Source organism: Larimichthys crocea, chromosome XIV (assembly GCF_000972845.2).
Source record: "Larimichthys crocea isolate SSNF chromosome XIV, L_crocea_2.0, whole genome shotgun sequence".
Classification (NCBI taxonomy): Eukaryota; Metazoa; Chordata; class Actinopteri; family Sciaenidae; genus Larimichthys; species Larimichthys crocea.
In genome coordinates, this window is record NC_040024.1 from 7,428,920 (window position 1) to 7,448,982 (window position 20,063).

General features: G+C 36.9%; 1 protein-coding gene across 1 annotated transcript; it reads right to left on the reverse strand.

The window, feature by feature from the left end:
* Positions 1-173: 173 nt before the first annotated feature.
* LOC109140377 (uncharacterized) lies at positions 174-19,419 on the reverse strand. Its single transcript, XM_027288167.1, has 15 exons — positions 18,999-19,419; positions 18,213-18,551; positions 17,718-18,005; positions 17,500-17,622; positions 16,330-16,880; positions 13,504-13,624; positions 11,506-11,868; positions 10,795-11,070; positions 10,580-10,702; positions 9,754-10,095; positions 7,303-7,443; positions 5,952-6,293; positions 5,014-5,301; positions 1,695-1,817; positions 174-1,327 (listed from the first exon to the last, which is right to left on the reverse strand). Exons 1-15 carry the CDS (start codon positions 19,090-19,092, stop codon positions 801-803), a joined length of 4,041 nt encoding a protein of 1,346 aa, XP_027143968.1. The 5' UTR covers positions 19,093-19,419; the 3' UTR covers positions 174-800.
* Positions 19,420-20,063: the final 644 nt, after the last annotated feature.

A 20,063-nucleotide genomic window follows, 5' to 3' on the forward strand; every position in this document is an offset into this window, starting at 1 on the left:
ACACCTTGCCAATAAATAAATGTGAACAAATTTACAAACGTCTGTAAGGATTTATCTATTTTGACGTGCCCGGAACATCTCACCAGGGAGACGTCCAGGAGGCATCCTCACGAGATGCCCGAGCCATTTTTTTTTTTTCCCTTTTGGATTATTTGCCTGTTTCTTTAAGTATTTTCTTTGTGTTTTCTGGAATTCCTTCCTTTTTTTTACTCCTGTGTTTCTTATGTCCAACCCTTATCATTTTGTTTTATTATTAAAGTTAGCTCTTGTGTACCTGCCTGCATTTGGGTCTTTACCTGAAACCTCTCACTCCCCCGTGACACCTTGCCAATAAATAAATGTGAACACATTTACAAACGTCTGTATGGATTTCTGTCATCTATTTTGACATTATTGAGATTATCTACATAAAATGGCCCAAAATGAGCTGTGCTCTTTTCCTGGTCCGTTGTGATCTCTCTAAACTTATTTTTTTTATGTTCTATGCAGTATTCAGCCTTGACCCCTGACATTAGTGCTTCCCTTTATGATCAGTGTCTGTTTTATTGTGCTTGCTACATTCTTAAAACTTTGAAAATTCCACAGGACACATCACAAAGTATAATATGTATTTAAAAAAAAAACAATCAAAGTATTGCTTATTGATACACCACAACATTAATTTCAGTCAATTCATGTCACATTGTACAGATTGTGTTGGATTATTGGATTAAAAAAACAGTAAGAGGGAGAAATACACTGATTCTGATGTTAATTGTGTTTGAATTAATCTAAATGAAAACAGTCATCATAGTCTGTGATTAACTCTCATTAGGTTCAGTGTCAGGACAAAGAGTTAATGGTGCTGCCTCAGTGTTTTTGTTCATCTCCTCCTCTTTCTCAAGTTGAATCTCATCTCTTTGTCCCTTTGTCTCTTCAGGTTGTTTATTTATTTCCTCAATCACACTCTCAATTTTCTTCTTCCAGTCTGTTATTGTTGTAATCACATCCTCTGTTTCTTGTAGGCTGTTCTTGATGCTCTGCAAACATTTCTCACATTCTGTCTTTTTGTCCTCCAGTTCCTTTTTCTTTTTGCCATCAATCATCCTGGCAATAAAACCTAATGATTCAATGCTGTTCTCAATGTCCATCTTGAGTTTTCCCACCTTCTCCTGCTGTGATTTCTGGTTTTCTCTGGCGATCTCCAGTTTTTTTTTCATCTCTTCCATCATGACTGAAAGCCTATCTATAATGTCTTTCTGTTCTTTCTCTACCTCCTGTAACTCTTCTTTTCTTTCTTTGACAAGCTCCTCTCCCTCTCCAGTTGTACAGACATGGTGCTTCTTTTCTGTACACAAACAGAGGAAGGAAAGTGTTGTAGTTAAGCAGAGTTTCTTTATTAAACAGAAACCTCTGATAAAGAAGCACAGAAGAGAAATGTTGTTAAAATAGAACAGAATAACTATAAGACAAATACTGGTGTTCAAATAGAAACAAACAGAGGAAGGTCCTATTTATAAAACCTGTCATTGTTTTATCAGAGCATAAATCACCTTGAGAGCGTGAACTGTGACTTTTGTCTCCCTTTTTTTTTTCCATGACTCTCAGATAGTCTGAGTTCACAACTGGACTGCACGATTGTCTCCAATGAAGAATGCAACAGGAAATGTATGATGCTTGTTAATATACACAAGTATATCAAATGTATAACTTACGGCCTTTCTCTTTTCTTAGTTTCCAATGAACAAAGAAAGTTGCAGAAAAAAGCAGGAAGCCAACAACAGACAAGACCACGAAGATATAAAGAGCAGAAGAAGATGGAGCTGTGAGTACATCCTCTGAAATGATAAACAGAAGAAAAACATGACATTTATATAACTTTAGACTTTAGCTGATAGAAGATTAGAAATAAAAATAAAAAACTTTTCCACCTGGAACATAGAAGTGTGTCTCTCTGGTCTGGTTGATGTTCTTCTGTTGGACTCTACAGGTGAAGTTGTCGCTCTTCTCCACAGTCAATCTTCTACTGACAGTATAGAGGTCATCGGGACCTCTGACTGTCTCTGTAGGTCCAGCAGAGAGGAGGTTTCCCTCAGCATCCAGCCAGAACACCTCAGGCTCTGGATACCAGCCTTTAGCCTCACACTGTAAAACCAGTCCAGTACTGGCTCTGTTGATACTAACTATGAAAGGTGAGGATACAGCACCTGAGGGGAGGGGAAAAACAAAACTTTATTGTTTCTTTTCAAATTAAGCAATCATTTTATGAAAAACTAATTTGACTATGAATGACTGCTTAAAAATGTGTACATTGACTGATATTATGTCAAAACACACAGATGAATCCTGGGAACACTGACTGAATAGGGAACTAATTATGTAATCAAGAGACAGTGGATAAACTTACTTAAAGGAGCAATATGTGACACTACTAGCTAGTGGTTAAAATGGGGAGTGGAGTGAGCATCCTTAGTCATTGAAAAAGAATCTCTGGAGATCACAAATTCCCACTTTAAGTATCATGAACAGAAGTTCAGTAGTTGTTGAGATATTTCAATGTGAACCAAAGTGGTGGATTGGCACTAGCAAACTGAGAACCCTATATGAATCCAATGTTTCATTTCTTTATTTCTCTGAGTTTATACTGTTTACATAAAAAGCATAAAAAACATGAAGTTATACCTAGAAAGCATTTGCTGTGATAAATTAAGGAAATAAAACTATGCTGATGCAACTTACCAACCACAAGTTCCACAAAAGTGTCTATGTTTCTTCCTGGAAAGAAGCATCTGTATTTTCCTGCATCAGAGAGTTTCACGTTGGACAGTCTCAGTGAAGTGTCTCCATGCTTCAGCTTGTTGATGAACATTGATGTTCTTCCCTCATACATCAGGTTTTGGCCATCCAGCAGGTCCTCGCCGCCACGTCTCACATGGACAAATCTGGGGGTCAAATCAGGTCTCGTCCAATCCACGGCCATTGAAACAGCTTCCTCGGCAGGATTCAGGTGACACGGCAAAATGATGTCATCACCGGCAGTTGTAGCTATTGGCTCAGGTGAACCAACGACCTTAAACTGACCTGGGAAGAAATTTATTGTTTTATTTTATAGATCTGCTGCAGGGACAAATTAGACTCACTCACTTAAGAGAATAAAATTCAATTTAAAGTTCTTAGTTTCTTTCCGATGCTGTCATGTGTGTGTTACCTTCAGAGCGTTGTGTTAGCAGAAGCAGACCAACAGTGCGATAGAAAACCACAACGCTGCTGCTGAAACTGAGCTGAGCTTTGAGGGACCGTTTGTCCTTCACACGAAACATTTTGGAGTTCTGAAAAAGGAAATTAACCTTTTGTCACATGTTACTTTCCAAAATGATACGAAAGTTCAATGCAATTTTAATTATATAGGATCAAATCATAACAGAAGTTATCTAATGAGACTTTAGAGCAGATCTAGACCGTACTCCTTATGATATTATTTTTAGAGACTCAACAATTCCCACCATGAGAAAGCATTCGGCGACAGCACAAAAGTAAAGCTTCCTTTTCAGAGTCAAACCTCTGTTCGCTTGTATACAAATAAAAAAATAATAGACATGAAAAACTTTTTAAAACGCACATACCTGGTGCAGGTCTTTGTGAGTCGTCTCAGAAAATAATAAGCTGCAGGTCAAAGTCCTGAAATCATCATATAAACTTGGACTTTGGCCCCTGACGTTAATGTTTCACTGTATGATTATTATCTGTTTTATTGTCCGTCTGCTGCAGATTTGATTCATTTATTTGCTGCATTCTTGAAAAACTCAAAATGTTTTGACACGTCACAAAGTATAATATACAACAACAATCATTACTAATTACTTATTGATATACAGCAAAACATTTAGCATTCAGCATACAGGTTATGTTGAAATATTGGAATAAAAAAATAAAAAAACAAAGAGAGAAATACACTGATTCAGATGTTAATTGTGTTTTAATTAATCTAAAAAAGTCATCAGAGTCTGTGATTAAGTCTCATTAGGTTCAGTGTCAGGACAAAGAGTTAATGGTGCTGACTCAGTGTTTTTATTCGTCTCCTCCTCTTTCTCAAGTTGAACTTCATCTCTTCGTCCCTTTGTCTCTTCAGGTTGTTTATTTATTTCCACAATCACACTCTCAATTTTCTTCTTCCAGTCTGTTATTCTTGTAATCACACTCTCTGTGTCCTGTAGGCTGTCCTTGATGCTCTGCAAATATTTCTCACATTCTGTCTTTTTGTCCTCCAGTTCCTTTCTGTGACCCATCCAGCCAGAAAAACGACCTAATGATTCAATGCTCTTCTCAATCCCCCTCTTCTCATTTTCCACCTCCTCCTGCTGTGATTTCTGTTTTTCTCTGTCGATCTCCAGTTCTTTCATCTCTTCCATCACGACTGAAAGCCTATCTATAATGTCTTTCTGTTCTTTTGGTTGTAACTCCATTGGCTCCTGTTTTGTAGTTCCTTTAACAAGCGCCTCTTTCTCTCCTGTTCCACAGCCATCGTGCTTCTTATCTGTCCACAAACAGAGGAAGGAAAGTGTTGTAGTTAAGTAGAGTTTCTTTGTTAAACAGAAACCTCTGATAAAGAAGCACAGAAGAGAAATGTTGTTAAAATACAACAGAATAACTATAAGACAAATACTGGTGGAGAGGTTTTGTGTATAAAACCTCTTCAGTCATTTATTTTCATGACCCTTTTCATTAGTCCACTACTGGTCGTCAACAGCGTCCCCAGACATTCTGGGAAGACCCAAGCTACAACAGTTAATGGAGATGATACTATAAACAAATGCATGTATGACTTACGGCTTTTGTTTTTTCTTAGTTTCCAACAAACAAAGAAAGTTGCAGAAAAAAGCAGGAAACCAACAACAGGCAAGACCACCAAGATACAGACAGCAGAAGATGATGGAGCTGTGAATACATCCTCTGAAATGATAAACAAAAGATAAACATTAACATTCATAACATTTATATAAAAAGATTCGAAATTTTAAAACAAAACTTTTTGACCTGGAACATAGAAGTGTGTCTCTCTGGTCTGGGTGATGTTCTTCTGTTGGACTCTACAGATGAAGTTGTCGCTCTTCTCCACAGTCAATCTTCTGCTGACAGTATAGAGGTCATCAGGACCTCTGACTGTCTCTGTAGGTCCAGCAGAGAGGAGGTTTCCCTCAGCATCCAGCCAGAACACCTCAGGCTCTGGATACCAGCCTTTAGACTCACACTGTAAAACCAATCCAGTACCGACTTTGTCTTCATCAGTCCTCGCTAACCTGATGACTATGAATGAGACGACACCTAATCGAAAGAGGAGGAACATGAAACAGTGATTTTAATGCACATAAAATAAAACTGAACGTGTAATTATGTGAAATGTTTTTGCATCTGTGCAATTGTTGATGTAGCTCTGCTTGTTATTGTCTTGGCTGGCGTAATGAAGTAATCTGGAGGAAACCTTTGTGGATATTTATTTGACCATGCCCCTCTTCCCACTCCTAAAGCATTTCCTGAGTTGTTCCTCAGACAGACTGAATATATATATACCGTATTTTCCTCCAGTGTATTCCGATTCTACCCTGATGTTTCTTCTAAGTTAGACATGCCAGAAAACTTCAACAGGAAGCCATTCAAGAGGCTTCCTGGTCAGACGCCCAAAACCACCTAAGTGGGCTCCTCTCTATCTTAGGTTGCAACCAGACTGCATGCAAATAGTGGCGTTATCGTCAATATCAATTGAAGTCCTAAAGCTTGTGTCATATGAGAGTGTTTAAATGTAGGCCGACTGGTAAATCAGTGACAGTGCTGTGCGACTTCATGTTCCATCTTCCCATTACTCCTAAACAAGATTCTGAAATGTTGGAACACTTTCATTTGAAGTACTCGAGAATTATATAAATCTTATTCATAAAGCGTACAAAGACAGGACACTGTGCGGTATATTTACTCACCAACAACAAGCTCAACAGTAGATTCTTTAAAAGACGTGGGGATGAAGCACCTGTACTTTCCCTCATCAGAAAGTTTCACTTTGGAAAGTTTCAGTGAAACGTCTCCATACTTCAGTTCATCATTGAACAGCGACGTTCTTCCGTTGTAGGACGGATGTTGTTTATTCTCTAGTTTCACGCCGTCACGCCACACAAGGACAAATCTGGGGTCCAGGTCTGGTCTTGACCACTCGATTGTCATTTCTGACGCATCCACAGCAGGTTTAAGGTGACATGGCAAAATGATGTCATCACCAAGTGCTGCCACTATTGGCTGAGGCGGACCGACCACTCGGAATTGACCTGAGCAAAAGCAGATTGGGGTTTTATCTCTTGCTGTATAAAGAACACATGTTAAATAAATGAACTGCATGTCCTAACATTTGCTTTGTAGATCCATCTAAATCCTGAAGTCTGAAAACCTGTGTGTGCTAGGATTGTCTCTCAAAGAGTCACATTATGTAGGATAACATCTGCTGCCTCTGATTGCCTTGTGCCTACAATCTCACAAATATGACAGTTTTGTGATAGAACGTACAGTGTTGAAGGCCTGATGAGGCCCAAAAAGTGTCATGATCTACTGGCCATGGAGCTATTATAATAGTCATAGTGACTGGTTGGAATGTGGTAGTGTTTATTGTTAGGAGCTGGCTGACATCTTCTCTTGGTCCCTAGTCATTGGCATGATGCCCCAACACCAAATGGGAACCAGCAGCAAGAGTCGACCATGTTGCCGACTGAAGACCAGGAGCAGGTGTTAGCCAGTTTAAGCATGTACCTCCATCTACCTGAACAGTCTGCTCAGTGAGCACCTTGTCTGGCAATCCTCCAGAATTGCTTTGCCTGTCCCCTTGGTCAACCCTGCCTTGACCCTAAACCATCACATCTGAGTGCGCAAGCTTCAGTCTAAAGCTCCCAGGCCATTTGCCCCAGAATCCCTTCACCCACACTACTCAGTGTTGCTGAGCTACATTGATGTCAGGTACTGTGGGGTTCTTTGAACCTATTTTTTCTGGTTTACCACTCTTAACCTGCCTGACCATCCCGTAACTGTAACTGCATTTGGGTCCTGTTGACTGTTACCAGTACCTATCATCTCTGCAAATCACAGGAAAACAAATGAGTTGCAACTGAAAGTTTTGCTGATACATTCAGTGTTTAGTTTCTTCATTTTGTTGCCTCCGTTCTTCCTCCATTCATTTTTTCCAGGGTTGATTTATCAGATTCGATTCAGAAGAGGCTCTGCTGTCCTGTCCCTTCTCATCAAACTGTCCACTTGTGATTCCTAAGAGTATTTCTTTTACCTACTTACCTGCACAGCATTGTGGAAGGAGAAGGAAGACAACAGCATGATGGAAAATCACAGCGCTGAAGAGACTGAGCAGAGGTTGAAAGGAGAGTCCATCCTTCAGACGAGGCATTGTGGAGTTATGCGCACTGAAATACATTTTATTTTAATTGAAAATCTTAATACATACATTAGTAGAAGAAATGAAGGTAGATCAAATTAATTTACTGGAAACTGTAGTGCACATGCTCTGATGGGTATTCTGGGGGCCAGCCAGTGAAAATGTTTGGCACATCATGAAACGTAAAGTAGGACGAAGGAAACTGTTGAGCAACTGAACTCCTCCATGAAGCAATACAAAAAATAAATAATTCTCAGTTTCAACATCTGATTACTTTCCTTCTATTTTCAAATAATGTTTTACACAGTGTGCCAACTACTTTGGAAATGGAGACGTAGAGGTCCTAACAAATAATCACATTATTAAATTTAAATTACCTTTTCGCTATTATTTTTCTCTGTATTTAATTTTTTTTTACTAAAACTCTTAAATGTACTTATTACATAAATATTTGTTTCTGTTTTTCACATAATTAACATAATTATATTTTGTTTTAAACCATCTGTACACCTCTTTAAGTGCTATAAATTCTTGTTTTATATGTTCCACATGCTTTCCTCTTACACATTTAAACCACCCGCTTTTTTTTCTTATTATTTTGTAGTCCCATTTGATTAAATGGAAATCATTGGTAGATTTCATTCTAAAACAAAAAAGCCACCTACCTGTTTCATGGCCCAGAGTCACTTCACTGAGAGAAAAGTTCACTGAACAAAGTTCATATGTAACGTGTCACGTTGCTCAGCTCAATAGATAAGACCGCTAAGAGCAGGCGTGTCTTTCCCATTACTAACCACGTATTTTATTTTACATATACATATTTACACATTTTTTTGCCCTTAGCAGGACTTCAATTCCCTTACTTTATAATCTTGACCATAAACACGACATGTTTAACTCTGTCTCTTACCTAACTTTAACGGTAATTCCCAAAACGAAGCTTCAAACCTCAAATTTAACAAAGTTTTACTTTGTGTGGTGAATGGTGAACTACCATTATGTGACTGCAAGAATAAATAAATCCAATATGACAGCATGTGGTTCATGGTAATCATCCGTCTTTCTCAGTCCTCCCGCTGTTCAGAGTGTGTCGTGTGTTTAAAGCATGGTGAGTTTAAAGTACAGAGAGAGAAAATGGGCTGAACGAGACATACAACTAAAATGTAGTAAATATTGGATTTCTCAGAAAGACCCATGCACTCCAAACAAATAATGTTTTTCTGTGTCTGCTAGATCTGTAAATGGGTATATATCTTTTCGACTAAATTCAAATCATAACCAATTTTTTTATGAAAACAGGTGTTTGACGTAATATTTGTAGATGGGGGACTCTAAGGAGACATTTTATAGTTTCTTAACTTGGTAATTCTCAAGTCTATTGAATAAATAGCTTCATTAAAGGATTTTTTTATCATGGGAATGGACTGTGATATGTTGATGTGCATTAAATGCAGTGTATTTTGAATAATTTGTGACAATAAACTCGAGTGGGTGTAGCCAGAGGCATTTTTTTAAGGTTTGAAAAGTCCAAGAAAAAAACTCCAACAACAATAATAATAATGACACTTTAGTCTTATTTGTGTGTTTTATCACCAGTTTCTGTCAAAGTGAAGAGTTAGCACTTTAAATTGTAGAGCTTGTAAACTTACATTTTTCACATTCTGTCTACATTTTGATTCTGACCATGACGAGTGTATTTTTATAACCGTGCCAAGCCATGCAAATTCTCACAGTGTACATCTGTCATACAATGTGTCATCATTATTTAGCAATAGAAAACATTTTTTAGTTGCAAGAAGTCATTAATTTCAAGTGATTTAAATGTAAATTTAAATGAGATATTTGCAGATAAACGCTGAGTAAATAAAAAGTGTATAAGAACAGTAAAACATTATTCCCACACAGAAAAAGACATTTAACATTAAAGTTTAGTGATTAGCACAAACAGTGACTTAAAAAAAAAAAAAAAAACAGATGTTCGTCACAAAGTATGATGATTCGTTAGAGTTGAACATCAGTTACTCTTCCTGTTACTTCTGTTGTGTAACAGGCCTTGTGAGCTGTTGATTCAGGAAACTTAAATGAAGTCTCTGTTATTAGAGTCTGTGATTAACTCTCATTAGGCTATAATTAATGACCCTCAGTTAATGGTGATGACTCAGTATGTTTTCCCTCCTCTCTCTCTAACTTCGCTGACTGAGGTTGAATCTCGTCTCTTCGTCTCTTTGTCTCTTCAAGTTGTTTTTTCATTTCCTCAACCTGCTTCTCGACTTTGTTTTTCCTTTCTGTTAATCTTTTAATCACGCTCTCTGTTTCCTGCAGTATTTCCTCTGTGCTCTGTACAGATTTCTCACAATCTGTCTTTTTGTTGTCCAGTTCATTTTTGTTCTCTGATAGCTTGTTATTTACGCCATCTTTGTCAAAGAAACCAATCTTTACTGCTTTAACTTTCTTCTCACTCTTCTTCATCTTTTTCTCCACCTCCTCTATCTGTGATTTCAGTTTGTCTCTGGAGTTTTCCAGTTCTTTCTTGTTTTCCTCCAGTACTGAAATCACATCTCTGATGTCGTTCTGTTCTTCCTCTTTCTCCTTTAACTTTTCCTTTAACTGATCCTCCATTTTCTTCAGTTCTTCTACAAGCTTGTCTGTTTCAGCTGTTCCATCTTCAGGTTCATTGTCATGGTGCATCTTGTTATCTGTACACAAACAGAGGAAGGGAACTGTTGAATTAAAGGTAAAACTAAAGGATGCCGCGCCAATCCCGGCCCTGCACTCTCACAGACGTGTTGTCCCCGCCTCCTCCAGTTGGGGCCAACCAGGACCCGGCAACCGCACACCTGTGTTTTACCTATGGGACAGACACTATGGCCCTAACACCTTCTTATTTGTTTTGCCATGGCATGGCATTTCAGTTATTTTGAAGAGAGTGCTTTGGTCTTTTCTTGTAAGTTTAATGTGGCTTGGAGGTAGAGCGGGTCATCTACTAATCAGATGATCGGTGGTTCCATCCCCGGCTCCTCCAGTCTGCATGTCGCAGTGTCCTGGGGCAAGATACTGAACCCCAAAATGCTCCCTGTAAATTGCTTTGGATAAAAGCTTCAGCTAAATGACTAAAATGTAAATATAGATGGGTTCCTATCTAAAGAGAACCTTAGACAAAAGTTGAAATGTATAACTTACGCCTTTTGTTGTTTCTTAGTTTACAACAAACAACGAAAGCTACAGAACAAAGCAGTAAGCCAACAACAGATAAGACCACGGAGATACGAACAGCAGAACAGGACGGGGCTGTGAATACATCCTCTGAAATGACAAACAAAAGAAAAACATGACTTTTAAATAAAAGTAGATTTCAGCTGATAAAAGGTGAGTGAGTAAAAAGAAAAGAAAAACACCTAGAATTTGGATTTCAGTCTCTCTGGTCTGGGTAATGTTCTTCTGTTGGACTCTACAGGTGAACGTGTCGCTCTTCTCCACAGTCAATCTTCTGCTGACAGTATAGAGGTCATCAGGACCTCTGACTGTCTCTGTAGGTCCAGCAGAGAGGAGGTTTCCCTCAGCGTCCAGCCAGAACACCTCAGGCTCTGGATACCAGCCTTTAGACTCACACTGTAACACCACTCCAGTACTGGCTCTGTTGATACTGACTATGACAGGTGAGGATACAGCACCTGAGGGGAGGGAAAGTGGAATTCAATTAAAAACTGAAGCTATAATTTTTTGTTTCTTTACAACTTCATATCCACTTTTTAGCAAAGTGTCACTGTTCTCATAGTAGAGTAATAACTTTCTGACAATCTAATCTTAGCTTAATGACTTCATAAAAATGTGTACATTTACTGATGTACTTTATGAAACATGAACGTCATCTTTACTTTGATGTTCTGTGATCAAACCGGGAAAACCAATTGGACCAAAATGGTTTATTGACACAGGCAGACTAAGATCTCTATGAAGTCAATGCTCCATTTCTCTCCCTCAATAAAAGACTGGGCTAATGCTGTTTAGTGTGGGTGTTTACAACTATAAGAATATGAAGCATAAAAATGTAGAAAGCATTTGCTGTGATAAATTAAGGGAAATAAAACTATGCTGATGCAACTTACCAACAACAAGCTCAACAAAAGCGTCTCTATTATAATCTGGAAAGAAACATCTGTATTTTCCTGCATCAGAGAGTTTCACGTTGGACAGTCTCAGTGAAGTGTCTCCATGCTTCAGCTTGTTGATGAACATTGATGTTCTTCCCTCATACATCAGGTTTTGGCCAACCAGCAGGTCCTCGCTGCCACGTCTCACATGGACATATCTGGGGGTCAAATCAGGTCTCGTCCACTCTACAGTCATTGAAACAGCTTCCTTGGCAGGATTCAGGTGACACGGCAAAATGATGTCATCACCAGCAATTGTAGCTATTGGCTCAGGTGGACCAACGACCTTAAACTGACCTGGGAAGAAATGTATTGTTTTATTTTATAGATCTGCTGCAGGGACAATTTAGAGAATAAAAATAAATTTAAAGTTTGGTTAAAAATTCTTAGTTTCTTTCGTTGTGTGTGTAGGCGTGTTCATATGGGGTGCCATTTGTAAAGTGGCTCACACTGAAAATAACAGCAACAATTTGTCACATTTAGATTCAAACAATGTTTAAAAAACTGGTGTGAATTTTTGATAGTCACTTTTTTGCACACAATATTTGTCAACTTAGAGATATTTTAAATATTAAAATCTAAATGTTAAATCTAAATCTAAATGTTAGATCTAAATCTAAATGTTAAATCTAAATCTAAATGTTAGATCTATATCTAAATGTTGAATCTAAATCTAAATGTTAAATCTAAATCTAAATGTTTCGGGTGAAAATAAATATTTAACTAATATACAAATTCAAATGCCGGTAACCGGAAGTACCAAAATAAAAGCTTGAGGAGGTCAGAGCGTGTTTATAGTGGCAAATAATGAATAAAACCCATCTTATCCGGGGAAATGGACTCTTGGACATGGATTATCGTAATAACTACCTACATTTAACATTTAGGTGTAACATTTAACTTTTGTATTTAAATATTCAAAAATTCACACCGGTTTTTAAACAATGTTTGAAGCTAAATGTTTGAAGCTAAACATTTAGATTTAGAGTTAACATTCAGATTTAGATTTAACATTTAGTATTAGATTCAACATGTAGACTTAGATTTAACATTTAGATTTAATATTTAGATTTAGATTTTACACTTAGATTTAGATTCAACATTTAGATTTAACATTTAGATTTAGATGTAACATTTAGATTTAGATTTAACATTCAGATTTAGATTTAACATTTAGATTTAACATTTACATTTAGATTTAACATTTGGATTTAGATTCAACATTTAAATTTAACCTTTAGATTTAGAATTAACATTTAGATTTAGATTTAAAATTTAGATATAGATTTAAAATTTAGATTTAGATTTAACATTTACATTTAGATTTAATATTTAGATTTAACATTTACATTTAGATTTAACATTTAACATTTGTATTTAAATAGTCAAAAATTCACAACAGTTTTTTAAACAATGTTTGAAGCTAAATGTTTGAAGCTAAACATTTAGATTTAGATTTACCATTCAGATTTAGATTTAACATTTAGATTTAACATTTAGATTTAGATTTGACATTTACATTTAACATTTACATTTAGACTTAGATTTAACATTTTCATTTAGATTTTACATTTACATTTAGATATAACATTTACATCTAAATTTAATGTTTACATTTAGATTTAACATTTAGATTTAGATTCAACATTTAGACTTAGATTTAACATTTAGATTTAGATTTAATATTTAGATTTAGATTTAACATTTAGATTTAACATTTACTTTTAGATTTAACATTTAGATTTAGATTTAACATTTAGGTGTAACATTTAACATTTGTATTTAAATATTTAAAATATCTCTAAGTTGACGAATATTGTTGTAAATGTGAAAAAAGTGACTTCACACCAGTTTTTTAACATTGTTTTAAATCTAAATGTGACAAATTGTTGCTGTTATTTTCAGCGTGAGCCATTTTACAAACGGCATCCCGTATGCTCATGTGTATGTTACCTTCAGAGTATCGTGTTAGCAGAAGCAGACCAACAGTGCGATAGAAAATCACAACGCTGCTGCTGAAACTGAGCTGAGGTTTGAGGGACCGTTTGTCCTTCACACGAAACATTTTGGAGTTCTGAAAAAGGAAATTAACCTTTTGTCACATGTTACTTTCCAGGATGCTATTGCACAAGAAAAGTTTCCTGTAAGAGGCAGAAACCTTGAGCAGAACCTGGCTCTTGGTGGGTGGCCATCATCTAAAACTTGCTGTTTTATTGTTGTAGCTGTGATTGATGCATTGTGTTACATTCTTCAAAAACTGATAGCACTGAGTTGAGATTTCCACTGGTGAAACATCATGGAAAGCTAAAATAAACCATTCTAACATCTACAAAACACATTAAAAGTCTATTTCCACCATTGAAAGATCAGGAAATTATTGAGCAGGTGGACTGTTCATACAGGAAAGATCCTGACCTGACTGACTATAATGAACATTTACTGTATTTTTAATTATTGCAGTGCTGAGAAAAACAAGTCATAGTAGATACTGGTTTTAATGGTCTCTTCTTCTGCTACTATGGTGTGTTTATGTGTTCATATGCTGGTCAAAGCTCTGACATTGAAAAGACATACAGTATGGTTAGCTCCTCACTAGCATTAAATTGACAAGTTATGTTGTCACAAAATCAAGCAGGATTCCAAATGGAATGATAGTATGTAAAATTTAATTTAATTTCTCGAACTAAAGGTTCATGAATTTAGTCTTAATTTAAAGCCAAAGCTATCAAAACATTCATTTTGCGTTTAAAATGCTACATACCTGCTGTACGTCTGCAAGCTGCACGTCCAAAGTCAATAACAATAAAATGACGAGTTCTTGACTCTGAAATTAAAGTTTAACTACACTGCAGCCAGGAGCAGCAGCTTGTCTGGAAATGTGATCGTCTCTTTCTCCGCAGGTATACGGCACCCACCATCACCCTCTAAAATAAATACAGAAATAAATAACCCACCCATATGTGTTTCCACAATCACACGAAATGACTTTTTTAAGGCAGATTTTTGTCAGATCCTTTTCTTGTTATGGTTAGTGAGGTTTATATCTTATTTGCTTTTATTGGCTTTCTTTAATTATTAACCATTTAATCTTAAGTTTTATAATCTCACCTCATAAGTCAGGTACACATCAAGATAATGTAGGTGGTGGTTGGATATAAAACCAAACTGTGAAACAAGTAAGTTGAATCACACTGACTAAATAAAAGTAATATGTGACTGATTACCTGCACAGGGCGAAATAGGGCATTTAACTTGTCACTATTGGTTTCCAGACTTTTCATGAATCTTATATAGAATCAATATCCCGTTGGTGCCCTTCATCATGTTTTAGGTGTCTAAGATTCATTTTCTACTTAAACTCCTCATATGGTTTAATTTGAATAACTCTTTGAAAATGAGCATTCATACACTGACATCTGTGCAGGACTACTTTGGAAAAAATACCCAATAAATATAGCTCCAGCATCTTAGTCCAGTATTGGATCAGCTGTGTTCCTTCTATTTCAATAACTTAAAAGCATTCAATATTTGTTATGTCAGACCTCAATTCTCTTTTTTCAAGAGCATTTACTGGGGCACTCCAATCCTGCAGAGGGCGACCACACAAGAGATGTTGGTGCTCTCAGCAGGAACTCTTAGAGGGACCATATTTGCCTGCGCGCCCAATGGGAAGGTGTGGCTCTAAATGTTTGGTCTATTTCACCTGCTCCTGGAAGTAATGAAGAACTACAACTCCTGATCATTTTGAAAGACGCAACTGGTAGGAGATAAGCAACTTTGATGTGGATGTGTAATGAGGTCATGCTTCTCCACAAGTGGGGTTAATTATTAAGTAACTTACAGTTTAAGTTAAATAACTGGTATGCTAATTATTATTTATGATTTCAAGGTTGATCAAGCATTTTTTTCAATTTTGGTCAGAGTTGTGACTCATGACCACTCAGACTGACCTTGTCACAGCGATGCTTCAGTATTAACAATCTGATAATGTCAGATATAATAATGCATCACTGGCCTGATATTTTACTGCAGAATGTCTACTTTTACTTATTTGTTTCCTTAAATTACTACAAGGAGTATGTTTAATTGCATGAAACAGTCTGAATTGAGTATTGATTATTTCCAATAAAACAACACCAATGATATTATTATTTTTGTGTTTAATCAGCAGTTTCTGACAAAGCAAAGCACTACTACTTTAAAGGGTATTATGCAATACATTCTGACAATGAACAGTGTATTTATTACTGTGGCAAACGCTGCAGAATTTCCACAATGTAAAAACAAAATTCTGTCTTAATTATTTAACAATAGAAAACATTTTCAGTTGCAACAAACGCATTCCAGTCATTCCAGACCATTTAAATAGAGAGATTTTGCAAACGGTAAAAAACTAGTAAAAATAAAAAGGGTAGGAGCTGGGTAAATATAAAGTATATAACAAAAGTAAAACATTATTCCCATACAGAAAAATATTTAACTAAATAAAAATATTTAACCTTAATAAAGTGTAATGCATTCAGTAAAGAAAAGACTGTAATTTTTCATCATAAATCACAATAATACAGCACAATGACAGTAATACAAAACAGCAGATGTTTTTTTTATCATAAATGATGAGTGTCAGTGTCTGTTTTGTTACTTTTACTGTTGTTCTGTTTAAAAGGTCTTGTGAGCTGTTGCTGTGTTTTTTAAATTTGTTTTTTGTGTTTTAATAAATCTAAATAAAACAAATGTTATTAGAGTCTGTGATTAACTCTCATTAGGCTATAATTAATGACCCTCAGTTAATGGTGATGACTCAGTATTTTTTCCCTCCTCTCTCTCTAACTTCGCTGACTGAGGTTGAATCTCGTCTCTTCGTCTCTTTGTCTCTTCAAGTTGTTTTTTCATTTCCTCAACCTGCTTCTCGACTTTGTGTTTCCTTTCTGTTAATCTTTTAATCACACTCTCTGTTACCTGCAGTATTTCCTCTGTGCTCTGTAAAGATTTCTCACATTCTGTCTTTTTGTTGTCCAGTTCCTGTTTGACCTCTAACAGCTTGTTCATTTTGTCATCTTTGTCCCAATGGAAGACATTCTTTAGTGAGTTAATTTCCTTCTCATTCTTCTTCATCTTTTTCTCCACCTCCTCTATCTGTAATTTCAGTTTGTCTCTGGAGTTTTCCAGTTCTTTCTTCTTTTCCTCCAGTACTGAAATCAAATATCTGATGTCGTTCTGTTCTTCCTCTTTCTCCTTTAACTGATCCTCCATTTTCTTTGGTTCTTCTACAAGCTCATCTGTTTCAGCTGTTCCATCTCCAGGTCCATTGTTATGGTGCATCTTGTTATCTGTACACAAACAGAGGAAGGGAACTGTTGAATTACAGGTCCAAACCTGTTGTATTCAAGCAGTGCTGTTATTAAAAAGTGACTTAAACATAAATAAGCTCAACAGAGAAATCTTGGTAAAATTTAAACAGAATGACTTTATGATAAAAGCTGTTTGAAAAAGATCGCTCTCAAGGATGACCCTCAAAGAAAACATGAAAAGCCTTTTATGGTGCAAGAAACACACACAAGAGGCACTTGAAAAGGGTTTGGAACTGTTTACCATGAATGCATCATGATCTTTTTTTGTTTCACCCCTTTCTCTGAGAGGATCCAAATCTAAACAGACCATAGCTACAACAGTCAATGAAGTATCCTGATCTGTTTGAATCTCTAATGAATGCTTGATGCAGGTATGTGTTGGAGTAAAGTTCTAACTGGACCATGCAATGATAATCAAGGCATTTCACTTGTTCAAAAGAGAGTTCCTTGGACTTTTATAGCAGTTCTTATGTCTACATGTTTTCCTATCTATAACATAATCTATAACAAGCTCAACTGAAGTCTAAAAAGTGCTCCTACATTTCCATTTTTGATATGAGGATATTTAATGCCATGAAAACAAGTACATTAAACTTACTCCTTTTGTTGTTTCTTAGTTTACAACAAACAACAAAAGCTGCAGAACAAAGCAGGAAGCCAACAACAGACAAGACCATGGAGATACGAACAGCAGAACAGGATGAGGCTGTGAATACATCCTCTGAAATGACAAAATGATATTTATTCATTTATATAATAAAAATACTTAAGCTTTTAAAATGTAAGTGAGCAAATATATAGAGATTTTTTTTTTACCTAGAATTTTGATTTCTGTCTCTCTGGTCTGGGTGATGTTCTTCTGATGGACTCTACAGGTGAAGCTGTTGCTGTGTCTCTTCTCCACAGTCACTCTGCTGCTGACAGTATAGAGGTCATCAGGACCTCGGACTGTCTCTGTAGGTCCAGCAGAGAGGAGGTTTCCCTCACCGTCCAGCCAGAACACCTCAGGCTCTGGATACCAGCCTTTAGACTCACACTGTAAAACTGCTGTGCTGCTGGCTTTATCGATCTGTGCTATGATGACAACAGGAGACGAAAGAGCACCTGATGGCAAAAGAGAGCAATATTCATAGAGTTTTACCAGGATCTACCAAGTTCAGCTCCAGATTTAACCTCAAATACAGATGACCTGGATAACTGAGAATCTTCACAGATGCTTTAACTAAAGATTTAGTAAGAAGGCTCTGTTAAGCCAACCACTGTGCGTCCATGAGGTGTATATATATATATAAAGAAAAGCCGTCAACTTACCAACAATAAGCTTCACCACAGATGTACCCAATTCTGGAATGTGACATCTGTATGTTCCTGCATCAGTGAGTCTCACTTTGGAGAGTTTCAGTGACACGTCTCCATGCTTCAGATTGTTAGTGGACACTGATGTTCTTCCTACATATGAAGGATTCTGATTAATCAAAAGTTCCACGCCGTCACGCCTCACATGGACAAACCTGGGCTTCAAGTCGAGCCTCGACCACTCCAGTGTCTTATGAACAACATCAGTGGCAGGTTCCAGGTGACATGGCGCAATGATGTCCCCACCAAGGATTGCCACTATTGGCATAGAGGGACCAACCATCTGAGACTGACCTGAGGAGGAAACAGGGATATTACCAACTTTCTGCAGTGAAGGGGGTGTGATTGTCTCTGGCAGTGTTGTAAAATCTGTCTTGACTTGGTCCTTAGCCCTCAAAGTCTTGGTCTTCTTTTTGGTCTACACCGTGTTTATCTACTCAAAACTACGATGGCGTGGCCTTGAATAAGTGCAGAAATTAGATGAATTGTTACTGGCACAGTCTGCCACAAAGTTTTTCCCTTGCTCATGGTAGGAAGTGTTGAGTCTCTGTGAATAATATCATAGAGAGATCTATACCTGACCTGTATGGCAAATGCCACAAGATAGCTTTTGGATTTGGCACTATATAAATGAAACTGTATTGAAATTTAATCCAACTATTCTGCAACTCATTTTTACAAATACTACTAAACTTTAATGTTTCAGCTTTTAACAGTACAGTGTCTGCATGTGTGATTTACCTCCGCAGTAGTGCATTAGGAGTAGGAAGACCAAAGTTCTGATAACACAGTGAGATTTAGATTTAGACGGCTGTTCATTCAACAGGTGAAACATTCTGAAAACTGAAATAAACAATTGTAAGAACCACAAAACGTCTTGAAAGTATATTCAAACTATTTGAATATAAGGGAATTAGTAAGCAGGAGGAGTCTATGGCATTAAAGGAGGAATACTGCCACTATGGTGTGTTTGTGTGCCTGTCGAAGCAACGACACTGAAAAGCCATTACAGTTGGCTGCTTCTGTTGTGCCAAAATCAAACAGCATTCCAAACGGAAGAACAAATTGTGAAGTTAAATGGAATTTCTTAAACTAAAGGTTCATTAATTTAGTCTCAATGTGAAGCCAAAGCTTTAAAAACATTCCTCTTGTATTTAAAATGGTACATACCTGCCGTATGTCTGCTCTATGCAAGCTCCACGTCCAAAGTCCTGACTCTGAAGTTAAAGTTTAACTACGTTTGCAGTCTTGACTCTGCAGCCAGGAGAAGGAGTTTGTCTGGAAATGTGTGTCTCTCTTTCAGCAGGTACATAGCACCCTTCACACTCTGAAATAAATCAGTTAATTAAAAAGACACCCATAGAGTTCCTCTGTGTTGCAGTTAAAGACATAGACTCCTTTTGAAAAAAGATTTTTGTCAGATCCTTCACAGACTCAGCATGTGTGTTTTCTTCCATCACATGACATGTTAGTGAGGTTTGTGTTTTATTAGCTTTAACAGCCTTTATTTTTTTAAAATATTAACTGTTGAAACTTATGTTACATTGTCACCTCATACTGTAAGTCACATGTTAAGATAAGGTGGATGGTGGCTGGATATAAAACAAATGAGGAATAAGGAAGTTGAATGGTCTATTGATGAGGTAGTTAACAGGCCGTGCAGCCAGGTGGCAGTCAACTCCACCTCCTCCAGCTTTACTCATTAGCAGTGATGGTTGTACTGTGCTGAAAGACCCTCACAGTGCTTCCAAAGTTTTCCAGGTGTGCGAGGGCTTGGTGCAGTAGGGAGATGACTGGATCATCCAA